Below are 19,315 nucleotides of genomic sequence, written 5' to 3'. Positions count from 1 at the left end.
GTAGCAGTTTCTCCTGTATGTTAAGATTGGTGATGAAATATTAATGCTCCCAGCTGAGTCACTGGGCAGACCGGGTTGAGTCTCTTGCTTCGTAAGCTGATGGGGAGCTGTAAAACTATGCCAATGACTTAGTTTGATTTCTCAACAACATGAGGCTTGTGCAGCGTCGCTGCTGCGTGTGGCTCAGTGCGTTCCCTGCTTTTGGCAGCACTTCTCATGGCCACGTCAGGCAGGGACAGAAACCTGAGTTAAATTCTATGGAAAACACCACGGAAATGTGTGACCTGGGAGAGGAGGGAAAAAGCCAGTGGGAGATGGCAGCAGGAGCTCAGCTTTTACTGGGAGGAGGAACATCTGCATGGGGAGCTGAGCTGTGGGGTGTAATTGTGAGGTGCCGACTTAAATTAACCTGGTGAAGGATTTCCAAAGGGTTTCAGGCAGTAATAAGGGATGGGAATAATGGGAGCTGTAAAGCTATAGCTGTGCTGTGATTTGCTTATTGACAGAATTGGCAGCTTGTATCTCATGTCTGCTGGGTAAACAGTAGTAAACTGAGGCAAAGTGGCTACGTGTGCTGGCTGGTGAGTCATTGTCTGAGCTGGGATTAAACTCCTGTGCCTCCTGGCTTGCAGGTTTCTGCTCAGAGAGCTCTGTATTTCTTAGGGAAGCCCCATACTTGGCCATACCCTGTTGTCCATAAGGCAGTCTTGTTTGGGTCTGGGATAAAGCTTTCTGATGGTGCAGATGCATGTGCAGCCCCTTCCCCCTGTGAACAGATGGGCTGCTGATGGGCACATGAGATGACAGATGTGGTTGTATTTGAAGCAGTTCGTGTTTTTCCCTGCTGTAACAAAATCCTTTCTGTTCCCAGGTGATGTTGGAAACTATTATTATGGCCAGGGACACCCCATGAAGCCCCACAGGATCCGGATGACCCACAACCTACTGCTGAACTACGGCCTTTACAGGAAGATGGAGATATATGTAAGTGTGATGAAAAAACAAGTGTGTTGTCAGTTGTAATTTTGGTGCTTCAAGCTCTTAAATTCTCTTTGACAAGCCAAAGAGGAAAGTGAAAAAGGATTAAATGGTTGTGTTGACATATTTCTGCTGCATTCTGATTCCTTGCAGTGAGATGTTCTTTGCTTCAGATAAGCTTTGGAGTCTGGAAAATTGGTTTGCTCTCAGTAGCTTAAATATTTTCTGTACCTGGATATGTAGTATGTTCCAGTCTCTGGTAATGGCTTTTTTGCCTTTGAAAATAAATTTCTCTTGTCTAGTGCTGCTGCTTCATTTACTTATTTTATTATTTTTGCTGTTTCTGGGAGTAAATCTGAGACTGGAAATGGGATGTGGGGAGGGCAGTGTTCCCAACCAAACCCTCTGTCCTTGCAGCGCCCTCACAAGGCGAACGCGGAGGAGATGACCAAGTACCACAGTGATGACTACATCAAATTCCTGAGATCCATCCGCCCAGACAACATGTCTGAGTACAGCAAGCAGATGCAAAGATGTAAGCTGTGTGTGTGGGGCTGTGTTCATGTCAGTGCTAAGTGTTGTGCGATTGTATCTGTCTGCTTTGTGTCAGAATCTTCTTTCTTTTTCTGTGAGATAACCAGTTCCTTTAACCTCTGCAGTCCATGAAGGTGCTGAGGATCTCTTGGCAGCTTTAATGCTACAGAAACCTTTCCTTTTTTCGGTCTGTCTTAAACTCTGAGGTGATGTTTTGTATCAGGTCATAAAGGCAAATAGATGGGGGAGGCTCAAGTCTCTTTTAATCATTAGTTTGATACACTGCATTCCTTGAGAGCAGGAAAAAAGAGAAAAGCCCACAGGATCCGTTTATGTCAAATGTGATTTCCAAATTAAAAGAGATACGAGTCCTGAGCCTGCAGTAAGGGCACTTGAAACCCTGGTATTAGCTGAAAGGGACAGATGTTTAGGCACAAGCACATAATAGGAATGAATAGTATGGTTCACAAGTAATATACATTGAAAGACCTCCTATAGTAAATAATTTGACTTAATATACCAAAGAATGTATTTACACAAACTGAACTGTTTACCCCTGAAGCTGATACGGCTCACAGACACCCACTCTGCTCTCTGGTAGTCAACGTTTTCTCTATTCTATTTCCACAGAACTGTTTTTAACTGAAGGAGGCGAAATATGAAAATTAATCTTAAACACACAGAGGGCAGATCTTTTATTCAGCAGGGAGAGGAAACCCCTGCCTTTGCTTTCTTGGGAAGAACAAGCTTCTGCCTGGCTGAGAAACTTGCACCGGAGGCTCAGAGCAGAGGGGAAGGAGTTTTAAAATGTAGATTTAACACAAGCCTGCTGTTAGTGTGTTTAATGGCAGGGGGTGCTGCCTCCTTCCTGCACAGTGTGTGCATGGCCCTGCTGAGCAGCACCAGCTGCCAAATAGAGCCCAGCACAGTCAATGTGCCAAACGTGAGGGCCTGTGCTGGTACAGTGCAGCTCTCATGGGCAGCATCTCTCCCTGCACGCTCCTTTCTGAGATGATTGACTGGTTCCTGCCTCCCTCTGAGCCTTCACCCGGTAGGTGGCGTGACTGTCCCACTGCAGCTCCTGGCACCTGCTGAGCTGGGAGCATCCTTCCATAGCAGCAAACCATGCAGGCAGTGTTGGTGGGACCACCTTCATGTCCTGTCATTTGTGTGTTTTTCAGTTTGTTTTTCAGTTGATTAAAGTCCTTATCAGGCTAGGTTTTGGGTTTTTCTTTAATCAGACAGGTAGTACAAGCTTTACCAATGCTTTGTGACTTGGTCTTACTAATTCTTATGTATTCTTTTCAAGTTAACGTCGGGGAGGACTGTCCTGTGTTCGATGGGCTGTTTGAGTTCTGTCAGCTCTCTGCTGGAGGCTCAGTTGGTAAGCTCATCCGTCGTACAGTCTTTTCCTAAGCAGATTTACATCAAGTTGTTCTGCAAAAGTGATTTGTTGTAGGTGGGGGTGGGGGAGCCCTATGAGCCTATTTCTGACTTCCTCAGGTTGAGATTTCTCCCCATGCTGGAATTCCAGCTTTGCATTTTGACAGACCCCTCTGCGTTTGTTAAATGTATCTTTATTACTCTGAGCTACTTCTTGGATGACTCCACAAAGGTGATAGACAGAACCCTGACAGCAGTGGGGTTTTACCAGTAATAATTAAAAATAAGTAATGTGAGCTGCACAGAAAAGCAAAGGCACAGAAGTTGCCTGGTGTAGGTGCCAGCTAAAAAGCAAGAAAGGGTTATTTTTCTTGTTCTTAGCAGAAAGCCAATGTCTCTGGCCATGAGGCAGAAGCTGGAACATTTAAAACACTTTGTACCAAGGAGATGTGGTACTTCAGGACTGTGATACTGTGCATCTACAGTAGGGCTTTGTGTCTGCTACTCCCCCAGTGACATCCAGCAATCTTGGCTTCCTGTCACACAGTTGAGCAGTACCTACCAGTGCTGACCGCAGCGTTCTGATGTTGTTTCTTGAAGTAGCTGTGCTTTGTGATCCCAAGATTGTGCGTCCCCAGAATGTATCACTTCTGTTAATCCTTGGAGACTTGCAAAACTGCAGAAAGTTTACAAAGGAGCCGTGGGAGAGAATGTTCCTTGTCTAAATGCGTATTCAGTGACTGACCTAAATATATATTGGGTAAAACCTTTCCTTAAAGTCCATTGTTTGGCACACTGGGAATTCTGGGCTGTTTTCGTGTGTGAGCTGGGCTAGAAAGCTGTGCACTTATTTGTGCAGATCTCGTGCTCTGAGGTGTAGGTGGGGGAAGCAGCCAAAAGTGTGTGCATGCGAAACAGAGGCTGCGTTTCTCGTCCATTTCCTTTGTTTGTTTGTTGAGACATCCAGTGTTTAAGCCCTTGGGTTTGTGCCCAAAGCACACACAAACAATGATGTGATGACAAGAGACCTGTGCTTCACCCCTGAGCCTCTGCCATTGGTCCTTTGCCCTTGTGCTAACATTTTGTAATTCTTCTCCCAACAGCCAGCGCTGTGAAGCTGAACAAGCAACAGACAGATATTGCTGTGAATTGGGCAGGAGGCCTTCACCACGCTAAGAAGTCAGAGGCTTCTGGCTTCTGTTATGTCAACGATATTGTCCTGGCTATCCTGGAGCTCTTAAAGTAGGTGCAGTTCTTTGCCCTCTTCCCATTTGCTCTGATGAAATGCAGCATTTTGACTCCTTTCTGATCCTAGGTATCACCAGAGGGTCCTGTACATTGACATTGATATTCACCACGGAGATGGTGTGGAGGAAGCCTTCTATACCACAGACCGTGTGATGACTGTGTCCTTCCATAAGTATGGAGAGTACTTCCCAGGAACAGGGGACCTGCGGGTGAGAATGGAACCTTAGCAGAAAATTGCTCTGAAATGTGATCACTCTTCCATTTGCCGTCATACTGATTGTGCAGTTTGTGTGCTATGGTGACCTTGTGCTCTGTCCTGTCTTTCCCTCTAACAGGACATTGGTGCAGGCAAAGGCAAGTACTACGCTGTCAACTATCCCCTCCGGGATGGGATTGATGATGAGTCCTATGAGGCAATATTCAAGCCGGTAAGTGTGCTGAGTGATTCTTTGTGCATCATACTTTGTCACTGGGAGGCTCATGGAGCCATTCTTTAAGGAGACTCAGACTGCTGTTGTAAGATTCCTCAGTGGCTGTGTTCCTCCCTAACAATTGCAGCCTGTTATCATTTAGCTTTTCTTGGTAAGAGCCCCAGTGTTCCCAGTATATGGGAGTCAACAGCTGTGGGAACACCAGGGATGTCTTCACGTCACTTGCTGACATGGACATTACTGTGTTGCTGTGACACTGTCCTGTGGAGAAAGTGTAACAATGAGTTTCTTGTTTAGGTGATATCTAAAGTGATGGAGACATTCCAGCCTAGTGCAGTTGTCCTGCAGTGCGGGTCGGATTCACTGTCTGGGGACAGGCTGGGTTGTTTTAATCTGACCATCAAAGGTAAGAATACAGTGTTTCCATCAAAATAACAAGGCTGGGTCTGTGATGCCAAGAAGCCAGAACTGTGCAGCACAGTGCCTGAGCTAAATTGGCATAAGTAATCTTATTACTTTTCACTGAAAAATGGGTCTTTGTGCCATGGCGTTATTGCCTTTTTCCCTGCTGCCTTTGCTGCAGGTCATGCCAAGTGTGTGGAGTTTGTCAAAAGTTTTAATTTGCCTATGCTGATGCTGGGAGGAGGTGGCTACACAATCCGCAACGTGGCCAGATGCTGGACCTATGAGACTGCTGTGGCTTTGGACACTGAGATCCCAAATGGTAATTTTCCCCTGGAACTTTTGAGGCAAGACAAGAGACAATGGCTACTTACCTAGTGACAGAGCACAGGGAGGGAGTGTTGCTGCAGGGAGGCAGGAACAGCAAGATGTTTCATTAGCTCTTGGTTGTTACTGTGGAAGAGCTTTTTGAGTCTGTGGTTTGCAGTAGTTGCTCTTGTTTGCATTACAGCCTTCTAGTTTTCCCCTCCATCAAGAGATACCCAGCAGTCTTGCAAACGAGATGACCTTCTACTGCTATCTTTTGTTCACACTGATAACATTTAACTGCCAAGTGAGCTTAGACTGCCCTGTTGCTAAGCTGGCTGTTTTGATCTGAGTTTGGGCTATGAAATGGTCAACTCCTACCTCTGGGAAAGTACAGCTGTGCTCTTACTTCGCACTGAAATCTGCTGTATATGAGGGATCTCATTACTGGTCCAGAGGTGATTTGATTTTTGTTCTATTTTAACTCTTATGCAGAACTCCCATATAATGACTATTTTGAGTACTTTGGACCAGACTTTAAGCTGCACATCAGTCCCTCAAACATGACTAACCAAAATACCAACGAGTACCTTGAGAAGATCAAGTAAGTGTTTGCCCTTCTTCACATGGCTGACACCTTTTGCTGGGTAAATACAAACATGTTCCTTTCCTGGCTGGCTCTAGGCAGCGTCTCTTTGAGAATCTGCGCATGCTGCCTCATGCCCCTGGTGTCCAGATGCAGCCAATTCCTGAGGATGCTGTTCAGGAAGACAGTGGAGATGAAGAGGAAGAAGATCCTGAGAAGCGCATTTCAAGTAGGTGCTTGCCTCTGGCATGGCTGCATTGCTCTGCTGGGAAGTGCACTGCACAGAGCCTGTACATCTCCAAGCATTAGTGCGCAGTATCTTCTGACCTCTTCTCCCCTTCACTCTCAGTCCGCAATTCTGATAAGAGAATATCCTGTGATGAAGAATTCTCTGACTCCGAAGATGAAGGGGAAGGAGGGCGCAAAAACGTTGCCAACTTTAAGAAGGCCAAACGTGTGAAAACAGAAGAGGAAAAGGAGGAGGAGGAGAAGAAGGGTAAGCACGAGGGCTATGGCTGGAAGCCCTCCCAGCTGTGTAGAGCACTGCCTGATGTGTGCTTTCCTACTGCCCTCCCATGCCTTTATTTTTTTCTCCTAGATGAGAAAGAAGAGGAAAAAGCAAAAGAGGAGAAAGCTGAACCCAAGGGGTGAGCACGGTGTCTCTTGACTTGGCACTTCACTGTCTGAGTTTGTATTTGTTTAAACCAGATTCTCCACTGCTTCCTTCCACAGGGTGAAGGAAGAGGCAAAATCCACCTAAGATGGCTGCGGCTGGACGGCGCCTGTCAGTGCGTGGTTGTCGTAGGTTAGCTTCTCCGGTTGCCTCCCATTCCACAGGATTTATATTTTATATATGTTTCTGTATATATTTCTATATAAATATATAAATGACTTGAGAACTGTAAATTATTCCTCGCTGCACTCCGCTGGGAGCAGGCAGGGAGGACTGCAGAGTAGAGAGACCCACATTGCCCAGCATTGGAACTGGGAAGTTTTGCTCTTTGCCTCCCACCAGCTCCTCAGTGTGTCTTTAAGAAAGAATCACTTCCTTTCTTTGCTCTCCTCTGAAGTAACCGCCCTTAAGAATGAATAATTTAAGTAGAAGTAGCATCTGCATTTCAGGTTAGGTGGGAAGATGGCCATGAAGCTTTTGCTTTTTTTCTGCTTCTTTTCCTTTTTCTCTCTCTTTTGTTTTGTTTTGTTTTTGTGGGAGATGTGAATTCCCAAATGAAGCCTGTGAGAGACGGAGCGTCCTTTGGTCTTCAGTCTGATTCCACCACGGCAATAACTACAAGCCGGTGCCGCTTCTCAGGGTCAAATAGTGCAGTTCTTGGACAGAGTTGGCTACTTTCCTGCAGCAGACTTGTGGAGAGAGGTGAAACAGCTGACAGGCAGATCAGGAGGTGGATGGAGTGAATCTGCCCAGAGCCCTGCAGGTAGAGAGCTGTGGGGATGGACCCTTCCCGGGATGTGGCGGATCCCATTGGCAGCGCTGTGTGTCTTTGTACACTCGTTTCCTAGAGCTGTGCCCCTCTTTGCAGGGGGGAGGTGAGTTACTGCCCACCTGGCTGCCTGCTTCACTCTGCTGCTGCCCTCAGCTACACGTGCTGTAATTGCTTCAGTGCTGATCCGTGTCCTTGCTGAAAGCACAGCAGAGCAGGACAGACGGGCAGGGCCCAGCTGGTGCCTCTGCTCCACGTGCCACTTACTAAGAATCTCCTCCTGGAGCAGGCACGTTTTCGAGCGGATCCTTCCCTCTCTTTGCTCTCAAGGCCAGTAAATGCTGAGAGCCTTTTATCAGCAGGCAGCGCTGTTATCTGTACGAGGGAACAGCAGATGGGGCTCTGTACGTTTCTAGAACTACTCCTCTTCCTACTCCCACACGTTATCTCACACCCAAAGGTCTTTTGTGCTCAGAGCCGGCCTTTCTCACACCTTGCTTTGTACAGCTGAGCGTGAGATGAGCGTTCCACCAAGAGCTCCAGCTTTGCACAAGTTTTGCAGGCAGTTGTGACTCGCTGCTCTCCTTTCTCAGGGCGATTCCTCTGTCCATAAGAGGGTCTGTACCTCCCACGGGGCTGCTGCTGCTGGTTTCAACTCTAATAATGCTGCTAACTTAACACAGGTTATTTTTGAAATGTTTTATTTTTTTACGTGCTTTTCCTCCCTTTTTCCACCATCAGTTTTTTGTAGCCTCTTGGAACCCGAGTGACGTCTCACTCCCGCTCTTCAGTGTTTGTATGTGAAGCGAGAGGGATGGGTGCATCTTTGTGTCCTGGGGAGGGGAGGGGGGGAAATATATTGTGGTTTTTTAAAGATGCTTTTATTTTAAATTTGGAGAACCTTTGTAATAAAACGTCCATTTCTATGGTTGGTCTGAGCTGGAGCTGCTTTGTGCGCGGGGTGGAGTCACAGTGTGCTGCAAGAGGAGCCTCCCCTGCTATAGGGTGATGGACGTGGATGTGTTGGTTGAGTGCTGAGGGCCAAAGCAGTGTGTAGGAACATGCAGCGTGCAGCAGATCCTGCTGCAGGTGTTGAAATTCCCTTTATTTCCCTCAATTTTATAGCGCAGCCTTCAGCCCCCAACACACACACACACACTGCAATCCCACACGGGGCCGTTCCCATCGCAGCCCTTTGTGTGCTGTTAATGCTGCACTGCCTGCTGCTGAAGGCAACCATGATCATCCATAGAGACGATGGGTTACATGGCGCTTTAAAGCACTTGGGTGCTTATTTCTTGCATGAGTGCCTGGGTTGTGGTTTTTATTTGCAATCTGCTGTTCAATTAATTAGAAAAATAACGATTAAATGAGCCGGGTGGTTTTGCCTCATAAGGAGAGGAGGAAAAGCTTCGAGTGCCACAGCCCTTCATTGCTGCAGTGATGCCCCAGGAGCTGCAGCTCACACTTAAAGCCGTCCTGCTCTATGAGCAGCCATGTGTCCCATTGCACTCAGTCCCATTGCACTCAGTCCCATTGCACTCCCAGCCCCATTGCTGTCCTACACGCCGACGTGCAGCTGCATCCCTTTTCCCTCCCCGGCCGCCTTAAAATGGCTGCCACGTCTGCACGGCCGCTGCGCTCTGCTGGAGCTCCTTCAGCCCTGCAGCTCAGTTGGGTGCACTGAGCCCAGCAGGAACAACACCCCGACAAAGCACAGCACCCACATTGCAAGCACTGGGCTTTTATCCCTCCCTCCACCATCAATGGGGATGGATCCCGCCTGTACGTGGCCTTCTGTCCATAGGAGGATGTGCTGCACGCAGACATTTTAGCTCTTATCTTAGCTCGAGGGCTGCAGCTCAGCACTGCAATCCCTTCCCTGCTGGGGGCTCTGAGCAAACCCCGCTCCTCACTGCCCCCCATGCTGCCCCCAACCCCTCACCCCACTCCCCCCCATGCAGCAGGGCAGCTGGCTGGGCAGGGTTTGGACCAGGCCTTGCTGCAGGATGCAGAGCAGGAGGGCAGCGAGCACAGCTCCAGTTGGCAGCACCCGCTGCGTCCCCACGTCCCCTGGGGCAGGAAACCTCAGCACATCACTCCTGCCCCCATCAGGCACAGAGCAGCACCTCACAACACAGCGAGATCACCCCAATTCCACCCAGCAGCCCCTGATCTGGGTCCCCCCACCCACAGCCCCTCCATCCCACGCTCACAGCATTAGGGACGAGCCCCCAGCAGCAGCATTCCATGCTGAGATCCTTTGTGGCCACAGCTCTGCATCTGCTGGGAGTCAATTAGCAGGAGCAGGGCAATTAATGCAGCAGCTGCTCAGCTCCATAAGCAACCACTGCCCTCCCCGTGCAGGACAAGAAGGACTCGAGCTCACCCGTGAAGGGATCACCATTTATTCCTTTCAAACGTTACAATAGAACCCATACAGCCTTTTTTTATTCCTCCTTCTTTTCTCTTCATCCAGGAGTTAGAAAACTGCAGATCCTGTGTTGTGGCCATTAAAAAACTTATTTACAGAGGAGACAGCATCGCTTCACATCGTACAGCACCCCAACCCCCCCACCCCACGGCAGCAGAATTAAACACAGCGCACTTACAGAACGTTAGGGATTTTAAGCCAGAAGTGAAGAGTTGATAACAAAAACCAACCGACCGACCCCAGCCCGGGCAGATCAGCTCGGAAAGCACTCGGGTTCTATAAAAAAAAGCACGAAATACTTGGAATGAATGAAGGCAGAACCGGGGGGTGGCGACGGGCAGAGGATCCGAGCAGTCCGTGTGTGGGGCTCCGGGCTCCTACAGACTGTAAATCCCAGTTGTGGCCACGGGCGGTGATGTTGGAGCTGTCGGGGACTCGAGCGGCTCGAGCGGTGCCGGGGGTTCGGTGGGGGGGGGGGGGGAGGCCACGAGGATGGGGGGTGGGGCTCAGGGAGCGCCGTCAGTTCTGCGTCGGGTGGGCGGTGTGGGAACGGCACAGTCCGTGCGTGGGGTCACGGGGCTGAAGGGACAATTAGTCTTAGTGCAGCACCGGGCTCTACTCCTCATTCTGCTCCGCCGCCGCCGTGGGTTCGGCCGCCGTGGGCTCGGGGGGCTGCTGGGCGGCGGCCGCGTCCCCCCCGGTCTCCGCGGGCGGCTTCTCCTCCTCCTCGCCCTGCCCCCCGTCGGCCCCTTTGGGCTCGGCCCCGCTCTGCCCCTCGCCGCTCCGCTCCTCCTGGGGGGCGGTTCCGCTCGCGGGGTCCTCCTCCGCTTTGGGCTCCGCTTTGCTCTGCTCCTCCGTGGGGGAGGACGCGGCGGAGTCCCCGTCGTCCTTCTTGTTCTTCCGAAAGGAGATCCCGCTCAGCTTGAAGGATTTCTTGAAGGAGAACTTCTTCTTCTTCTTGGGGGTCTCTTTGGGGGCCGCGGCTCCTTCGGGCTTCGCCTCCCCGCCGTCTGCGGGCGGTGCCGGTTCGATGGTGTCCTCACCGCCCGCCCCGCCCGTTCCGTCCTCCCGGGGGGGTTCGGCGGAGCCGGCGCCGTTGAGGGGCGTCGGGTCACCCCCCGCTTTAGGCGTCATGTCCCCGTTGAGCCGCACGTGGCCGTTCTCCTGCGGGAGCAGCGCAGCGTTAAGCGCGACCGAGACCCCCAGCCCGCATCCCTCAGCCGCGGGGCCGCCGAACCGATGCGCGGGGGAAGGGGGGGGGGGTCCCACCGGGAGGCGCCCGCGCTCCATCCCCGCTCCATCCCATCCCCGGGGGCGCGGCCGCGGACGGAGCCCCGCGCGGTACCGGGGCGCGGCTCGGGAGCGGCGGGCGGTGCCGCATCGCTCGGTGCCCCCCGGCCTCACAACCTCAGCCTCCCCCTCCTCTCCATCCATCCATCCATTCTTCCTTTCCTTCCTTTCTTTCCTCCCTCCCCCCTTCCCCACCGCCGCCTTTGTCCGCCCGCCCCCACGGGGCCCCCGCCTTTCCCTACCTGCCCGTTGGCTTTGGAGGGCTCGGCGACGGCTGCATTCTCCCCCGGTGGGTCGCTGCCCTCCGCCTTGGCCGCCTTAGAGCCCTGGCTGCCCATGGTGCGGCGCGGACCCCCCACCCCCCCGCCGCGGCGGTGCGAGCGGCGCCGAGAGGCAGTGGGCAGAGCCCCCCACCGCCGCCGTAATAAGGAGCGGGGAGGGGGCGGGACGTTGTGCCGAGACCGCCCCGGGGGCGGGGGACGGGGCTGAGCCACCGCCCCGGTGGGGTCGGGGGTGTGAGACGGACGTCGGGCACCTCGACGGCGGGGGGGCGGTGGGGAAGGGGAGCAGAGAGTGACTCCGGGGGGGTCCCCTCTTGTCACAGCCCCGCCGCTCCCCAGGGCGGCCCCATCACCCTCTTGTCCCGGCCCCACCGCCCCTGGGCGCCGCTTCCCCCCCCGCCCTATATCCCCCTCCGGAAGTTCCCTCAGGGACAGAACCAGAAGTTACACCCCAACCCCCCCCCAATACGACCCGGTGGTTTTATTTTTTCTTTCTTTCTCTTTTCTCGCTTCCCGGAAAGGGGGAATTAAGGAGAAGAGGGACAGAGGTGATGTCCACGCTGAGGGTCAATGCTCTGCAGTGCAGTGCGGCCTCATTTCCAGCACCAGAACAGAACGGGGCCGGCACAGAGTGGAGCCCTGCGGTGCTTTGGGCCACGTTCTGCTCACCTGGCACCCAGGTACCACGGCTCTGAGCCCAGAGCTGAAGGGTTCAGGGTCCCCAAGGTGCTGGTTGTTGGTGGTGAACCACAGCTGCAGCAGAGAGAGCTCCAAAATGCAAGGAACAGACCCAGCACCCAACCCCAACTCCCAGCCCCAACCCCAGCCCCCAGCCCCTAAACCTACCCCCAACCAGAGCACCCAGTTCCAGCCCCCCACCCCAGCTGCACCCGCAGCATCAAGGCCAACATCTCCGGGGGGTGGAAAATAACAACAACAATGTGCTGCTGTGTGCGCTGCGCCAACAAGGTCATGTTTTGTCTCCAGCCTCCTCCCTCCTCCCCCCGGCGCTCATCATCTCACCCCGATGGAGCAAAATCTCTCTGTTCATTAAAACAGGCGGCATCTTCCTCATTGATTTTTGGGTGCCAATTGATGAAGCCTTTGGCCGGTCGTCGGGCAGCTGCTGCTGCTGGAGCCATCCAGGGGCTGCGGGGAATGCAGGACGGGGATGGCCTGAGATCAGAGCACGGAGCTGAAGGGACGGGAGGTGACGCTCAGTGTGGCTGCAGGTCGCGGTGCAGCCCCTGTTCAGCATCAGAAGAAAGGCAGAAGATCCCACTCGTGCTTTCCCGGCGTGTTCCATCTCAGCAGCACACGCTGCTCTCAGCCCCATCTTCCCTTGAAATCCTCCTCCTGCAAAGCTGGGGCACAAACTGAGCCCAAGGGCCCCGTGCCACCTCCTGTGCTCCGGGAAGTGGTGGGGATTTGCAGCTTATGGGGCTGTTTGCTCCCCAGCAGATGGACAGGCAGCCAAATCTGTCTGTTCCTGCCCAGAGGGCCCCGGGAGGAGAGATCTTCGCTGATGTTGTTTTCCACTTTCCAGACCTACTTGAACCTCTTGCTGATTATTAATTTATTGGGTGCTAAGAGCTGACAGCCCGCAGGACACGGCTGTGCTGGAGTGGGGCAGGAGGGGGTACCCCCACCCCACTGAGTGCCCCCCCTGCTCACCCCAACACCGACTGTCTCAGATGGTGGATCAGGGAGCACTCGCCGTGCAGCCCTTAATGGGCCCCCCCAGCAGGGACAGCCAACAGTGCTGGGAATCAAGCAGAGGGATTTCCATATTGATTTATAAATAGTGAAGGAATTAGCTAATTAGAGCTCTTCTGGGGAGAGAATTCCAGCAGGGAGAGCGCAGAGGGACGGGGACGGCTGCTGGCAGTGCTGTGTGTTCCAGAGTCCATGGGGTGGGCTGGGGGCTGCCCTGCATTTCACCACTTGTCCCTGCGTGTCACCAAGTGCCACCAAGTGTCACCACGTCCGTGTGCTCCCCAGCTCAGACTGCCCGGCCCATGGGGATGTGTCCAGATACAGGAGGAAAAGCTGCCTGGTGTGGAACCAGGGGATGTCATGGGGAAGGGGTCAGCATGGACAGGAGGGGGAGGTGGTGACGAGGGCTTTTCTGTCCCTCCTAAGAGCAGACATCTGCCACCTTCAAACCTGTGACCAACTGCTGAGCCGCTGCCGAGCCCCCACCTGCAACTGGGAAGGGAGGCACTGGGCCCCATTGGGGTCTGCTCGGGTCCTTCCATCACCCTCATCCTACCCTGGGTTACCCCATCCCCTGTCCTGTGCTGGGGCTCTGCTGTGGGGCCGGGTCCCTGCTGCTCTCCCAGAGCTGGTTTTGAATCTGTCCTGCCCTGGGAAAGGCTCCAGCCCGGGAGGCTGCAGCGAGGTGCTGACTTCCCATAGAAACACATAAAAGGGCCCGTTCTTGTATTTGCCAGAGGCCTGTCATTTTTGGTTGTGAAGATCCCATGGCAACCGGTGCCTTGTGTAACTGCGTCTTCTATTTCTGGGGTTGCTTTTCACTTTGCTAACATCCTCCTCTCATCCCCCTGTCCTGCCCATACCCCATTTCCCACACCCCATTTCCTGGGATCACGGCTGTGCCCCTTGCCATGCACATCCCCAGAGCCAGCTCTCGCGTATCCCAACCATTCAGGGCTGATTAACTGACCCTGGGCTACGTGTGCCCATTTTGGCCAGGCAATGAGCGCAGGGTGCTGCCAGCTTTGTGAGGAGGGGAAAGGCTGTGTGTGCTGCTGGAGGATGGCTGAGCGCAGGGCCTGGGCTGAGAGTGTGTTTCAGAGCTCCATCCTCACTGGAAGGGAAGTTTATAATGGAAACAAAAGCCTCTCTCTGTCCAAGCACAGCTTTTCCCATCCCGTTTCCTCCGGAGGTGCCAGGGGTTCGTGCCCACGGCTGGCAGCGTGCTGAGGGTGCTGGGTCCAACCCCACCATGGGGTTGTGGTGCAGTCCCCGGGTGGGCTCAGCTCCCATCATCTCTCCCCACTTGTGCCCAAAAGGACCTTGCAGTGGGTTGTGATGCCCACAGTGCCATCATCCCTATGGGGTCCTGTGTGTAACTGGCATGGGCTGAGCACAGGCACGGCAGCACATGTCCCGTGCACCCCACACCAACGCAGCCCCCCATCCCACCCGGCCACCATCAGTGCAGACCCCAAGGCCAACCCTCGGTCCCGGTGCTGCACCCCCGGAGATGGACGGCGGTGACCGGACCGGGGACAGGAAAGCAGCTCTGGGATGCTGCAGTCCCTGCCCCCAGCGCTGGCGATGTATGGGCCCCTTTCTCCCGGGCAGTCAATGTGTCTTTTTGTTGCGCTGCTGGGTTTTGATGCCTGCGAGCAGGGACAGACAATACGTCGCATTGTTCCCTTTCAGCAACATCTGACGGCCGGGCAGAGAGAGGCCAGCGAGGAGAGGGGGAAGGGCTGCGGGGCTGCGGGGCTGCGAGATGTGGGGCTGTGATATGTGGGGCTGTGATATATGGGGTGCCATGTGGGGCTGTGATATGTGGGGCAGGGCCATGGGGTGCCATGTGGGGCTGTGATATGTGGGGCAGCAGCAGCACCGAGATGCCGATGTCGGTGCATTTCTTGGTGCAGCGCTGGGTGCAGTTCCCAGCGGCGCCGGGGCCGTCCGGGATCTCGATGCTGTGAGCAGCTGCGGGAGGAGCGGTGGGAAATCACACGGGCAGCGCTGGAATCGGCAGCAACTTTCCATCAGAAATCCCCTCCTTCCCCGATCCCCCGCCCGAATTGCTTCATCGCTTCATTGCCAGCAGCAGAATTCCCCTCCGACACACAGCAGAACCGGTCGCCGGGCTCGGAGACCCCGCTGTGGGGCGGGGGGGGCGGCCGGGAGCCCATCGGGGCGCTCGATCTGCCGGCCCCCCCCGCAGCCCCCGCCCACCGCCCGGCTCTGAACAACGGAGCCGGGTCGGGGTCGGCAGCCGCGACTGGGGGTCGGGTGGCGGGTGGGGGCTGCGGGGCCTCCCCACCCCCACCCTCTCGCTGCACCGCAGATGCATTTCGCCCAGACTTGCATGGCCGTAACCATGGCAGCCGCTGCTCGGCATCCCAACGGGGATGGGGGCGGGGGGCTGAGAGGGGACGGGGGGGGGGAGGAGAACGGGGACGGGGCTGCGGGGCTGTGACGGGGCTGATGCTGCTGCGGGGCGGCCCAATGGGGCGGGATCGGGGCGCACACGGAGCCGGGCACGGCGTGGGTTCAGCCCGCGGGTGGGTTCGGCCCATCCCGGCTGTGCTGTTCACGCTCATCCCGCCGCAAACCCCGCGTGTCCGTGGCACAGAGTGTGCAAAGCGCTGCCGTGCGGGTGTGTGTGTGTGAGCACCGTGGGAGCAGCAGCGCGGTGAGAAGCGGCTCCGTCCCCCCCTTATCAGCCCGGGCTGTTTGCAGTCCCGCCCCATCCCACCTTTGTCCCCGCGTTAACCTTTAACCACGCCGCCATCCCGCAGCCGGGCGCTGCACGGAGCCGAACCATCCAACACCGGGTGGGGGTGGGGGGCTCTGCCCGCATCCCCCAGCTTTAAACTGCGACCGGCTCCCGGAGCTGCCGGGGATGGAGCAGAAGCTGCCGCAGGGTTCGGCCCCTGGAGCTGCTCCACAGCCCGAACAGCAGCAGCGGCTCCCACGGCTTTGGCAGCGGAGCAGCTCGGCTGGAGCGGAGCCTGCAGCGCTGGAGTGACCCACTAACCCCCTTCTCCTGAAAAATGCATGAAATGCAGCTCGCTGCCTCCAGGGACACGCGCACACCCACGTGCATCGGGCCGCGTTCACAGCACGGCAGCGCTCGGCGCGTGCACCGGGGAGGGGTGAGCGCTGGATCCGGAGGGCCACGGGGGGTCTGACACCCCCCTTCATTGCCGGCATCCCCAGCACCCACGCCCTGCAAGGCCGGGCAGGATGGCTGCAGTGCTGGGGATGGAGCTGCCATAACCCACATCCCGCCCCGCCATCCCCTGCTGCGGTGCCCGGAGCGGAGCTGTGCCGGATCCCTCAGCTGACAGCACTGAACCCACCGCCCAGCCCTGACCTCATTTCTTCTCCTCTGCATTAACACAGCGCGGCCAGATGGCTGCGAGCCCCAGCGTGGGGGCAGCTCGGGGTGTGCCGTGGTCCCATCGCTGCGGGCAACGTGCGATTCCTGCTTCGTTTGGCTGATTTAAATCTGGTGCATTTGCACGGCTGACGTGGTGGTGCATTAAGGACTGGGCTGCGTCCGGCTCTGCACCATTGCAGCCCAAGCAGCAGCAGCAGCCGTACCCACCGAGCTGCGCCTGCCAGCGTGTGCAGCTCCCACGTGCTGGAGGGGTTTGGATGGAAGGCTGAGCAGGACGAGGAGCCGTGTGTGCCTGATGTGGCTGCAGGGCGATGGGCAGCAGCACAGGGTGGTGCTCGTGGCTCCGTGTGGGGCTGCAGATGTAGGTGGGGGCCGTGGGAATGCAGCCGAGGTGCAGAGTGGTGGGGGTGGGGGGGGCTGCAGCCAGGTCCTGCGGCGCCGGGAGGGCAGGAGAAGGGTCTCTTTGGGTGTGGAAGGGGGAGAGGAAGCGGCAGCGGGAGCAGAGCACTTCTGAGTCCTTTTGGAAATCCCTGCGGCTTCCTGTGCGGTGCAGCTCACGGTTGTAGGGCAGCAAAGTGGAGGAAGAGCGTGAATCATCCGCAGGAAACCTCATGGCTGCGCTCCAGCGTGGCTGCCCCGCGCCGTGCCCCCGTCCTGCTCACCCCTCCCACGTCATTCCACCCCCCCCGGGGCTCACAGCGTTACGGTGTCTCTGCTTCCTGCAGCTGTGTGTGCACGGGGACACGGCTGCACCTTCTGTTCGGCTCCGTGAGTGCACGAGTGTGGGTGAGGAAGGGGCGTCTGCATTTCCAGCACGGCCTCTGCCCAGCAATGGGCGCACGGAGCCCCGGGGCAGCACCGCAGCCTTCTCAGCCCGATTCCTGGCTTTGTTTCACAGCAGCCCGATGCTCCGGTGCCAGCCAGGTGGCAGAGGAATCGGTCTCTCGACTCCTTCAGCTAATTAACATAAATTGACACTGACTAATTAACCATCCCAGCTCATTAGAGCCTGCATTGCTGCGGCGCTGGGAGCAGCGGAGCCCTCGCTGCCCTGGGGGTGGGTGGAAGCTGCACAGCTGCGTCCTGCCCCGAACAGCAGCGCCCCCTCCCCAACCCCTCGGAGCACCGCAGCCCCGTCCATCCCACAGCCCCCATCAGGGCAGCAGCAACGAGCTCAGCCCTGATCTCTTTATTCCCGTCTGGAACCAGCCCGGTGCTGTCACCTGGGGATGGGCGCACACTGGGGTTGTGCTTTGTTATGGTGGAAGGGTGGCCGTCTCATGGGCTGTGGGAGAGCAGCGCTGCGACCCCCGGGCAGGGCTGAGGCTGCAATGGGAGGTGACACCATAAATGACACCAGCAGTGACACCGCCAGCGTCACCTGCGCTGCGATGGGCGGCCCCGGTGAGCAAAACCTGCGTCAGCGCGGTGTGACACGGAGCCGAGCCCTGGGACGGGGCTCAGGCAGCGCCCTGAGCTGAGCCGGGGGGGGGGGAGGAAAAGGAAATTCCGCGCTTCCCTCCTCGCTCGGGGTTTTGGCTGCCCGGGAAGCGGGGCCCGGGGCAGGTCCCATCCTGCTCTGCAGTGTCACGGCCCCCCCGGCCCAACCCCCCCACCCCGCTCATCCCAAGCGGCTGAATCACAGCCGGATTGGGGGCCCCCCCCAAAAAACCAAGTTTGATGGGAACGGCCCCGTGGGGCGGGTGCCACCCCAGCACTGAGCAGCACAACGGGGGATGGATGGGGCTGCGCTGCTGCCCCACCCCCTCAACTGTCGCCCCTCCCTGCTCAGTGACTGACAGCTGGGTCAGCGGGGGGTCCCCAAAGTGGCTGCAATCAGGAGCTGCTGCTTGATTCGGCCCACACGCCGGGGGGGGGGGGGGAACCCGCTCGGGGTCGATTCGCAAAGCGCTGATCTGGAAGGAAGAAGAGAATGATGAACGTGGGGACCCGGCTCCACCCCGCTGAGCTGGCGCTCCCAATGGGGGGTGAGCCGGGCTCCTGGTGGGGACCGGACGCCGCCCATCATCCATCCATCCATCCATCCATCCATCCATCCATCCATCCATCCATCCATCCATCCATCCATCCATCCATCCATCCATCCATCCATCCCTCCATCCATCTCTCCCCTGTTTCATCCATCTATCGGCCCACTCAGCCCTCAACCATCCGTGGAGGGACGTGGGGACACATCACGGGGCTGCTGGTGGCACAGGCGCTGTGTGCCCACGGGCAGGGATCGAGACAGGAGGGAGGACAGCGGCACGTCGGGGACAGGCAGCAATGGGGAATGTGGCACGAGGTGGGATCTGCGGGGAAGGAGCTGCCACCCTCCGTGGGCTCAGCAGCAGCACAGAGGATGGAGCTGTTAAATATTTATAGGTGGCTGGTCAAAATGGCAGCGGAACAGAGCTGGAAGGAGGGGGGGGAGCACGTCGCTGCTCTCTCTGCGGCCCATCTGGCCCCACAGAGCTGCAAAGCACCATCTGCTCCCAGGGCGGCCCCGAGCCGCGCTCAGCCCCATCCCACCGCACGGGGCCGGGCTGTTGGTGCCCCCCGGCTGCGCCCATCGCTCCGGAGCTCCCTGCTCCCCATCGTCAGTCCCGGTGCGGGGCTCGGGGAGCGCAGCATCCATCCCCGAGCTCCTCCCAACGCTCCTCGCTCCCCAGTGTGAACTTGTTCAGATGTGAAAATGAGGGCGTATGTCTGCGTGTGTGTAATTGCTATCGGGGACCCACACGCGAATCCAGGGCTGCCAATTAAGGCAGGTCCCTCGTGGGCCGCGTCCTGCCCCGTTTTTGGCCGGTTGAGCCCTGGGCAAGGTCGGCTGTGAGGGCAGCTGCGGTGGCACAGCCCGGTCTGCACGAGGGGCAGCTCCGTGAGC

General features: G+C 56.5%; 2 protein-coding genes across 2 annotated transcripts; one reads left to right on the top strand and one right to left on the bottom strand.

Moving 5' to 3' along the window:
- Positions 1-422: 422 nt before the first annotated feature.
- On the top strand, positions 423-8,236 carry HDAC1 (histone deacetylase 1). The gene is made up of 13 exons (XM_015883321.2): positions 423-984; positions 1,396-1,513; positions 2,822-2,896; positions 3,999-4,137; positions 4,211-4,352; positions 4,479-4,571; positions 4,872-4,980; positions 5,158-5,298; positions 5,778-5,886; positions 5,967-6,097; positions 6,218-6,364; positions 6,467-6,515; positions 6,601-8,236. The coding sequence occupies exons 1-13, from the start codon at positions 808-810 to the stop codon at positions 6,626-6,628; spliced, it is 1,458 nt and encodes a 485-aa protein (XP_015738807.2). The 5' UTR covers positions 423-807; the 3' UTR covers positions 6,629-8,236.
- Positions 8,237-9,698: 1,462 nt separating this feature from the next.
- On the bottom strand, positions 9,699-11,465 carry MARCKSL1 (MARCKS like 1). The gene is made up of 2 exons (XM_015883755.1): positions 11,277-11,465; positions 9,699-10,908 (listed from the first exon to the last, which is right to left on the bottom strand). The coding sequence occupies exons 1-2, from the start codon at positions 11,370-11,372 to the stop codon at positions 10,360-10,362; spliced, it is 645 nt and encodes a 214-aa protein (XP_015739241.1). The 5' UTR covers positions 11,373-11,465; the 3' UTR covers positions 9,699-10,359.
- Positions 11,466-19,315: the final 7,850 nt, after the last annotated feature.

Source organism: Coturnix japonica, chromosome 23 (assembly GCF_001577835.2).
Source record: "Coturnix japonica isolate 7356 chromosome 23, Coturnix japonica 2.1, whole genome shotgun sequence".
Taxonomy (NCBI): domain Eukaryota; kingdom Metazoa; phylum Chordata; class Aves; order Galliformes; family Phasianidae; genus Coturnix; species Coturnix japonica.
This window is presented reverse-complemented; position numbering and strand designations above follow the sequence as displayed.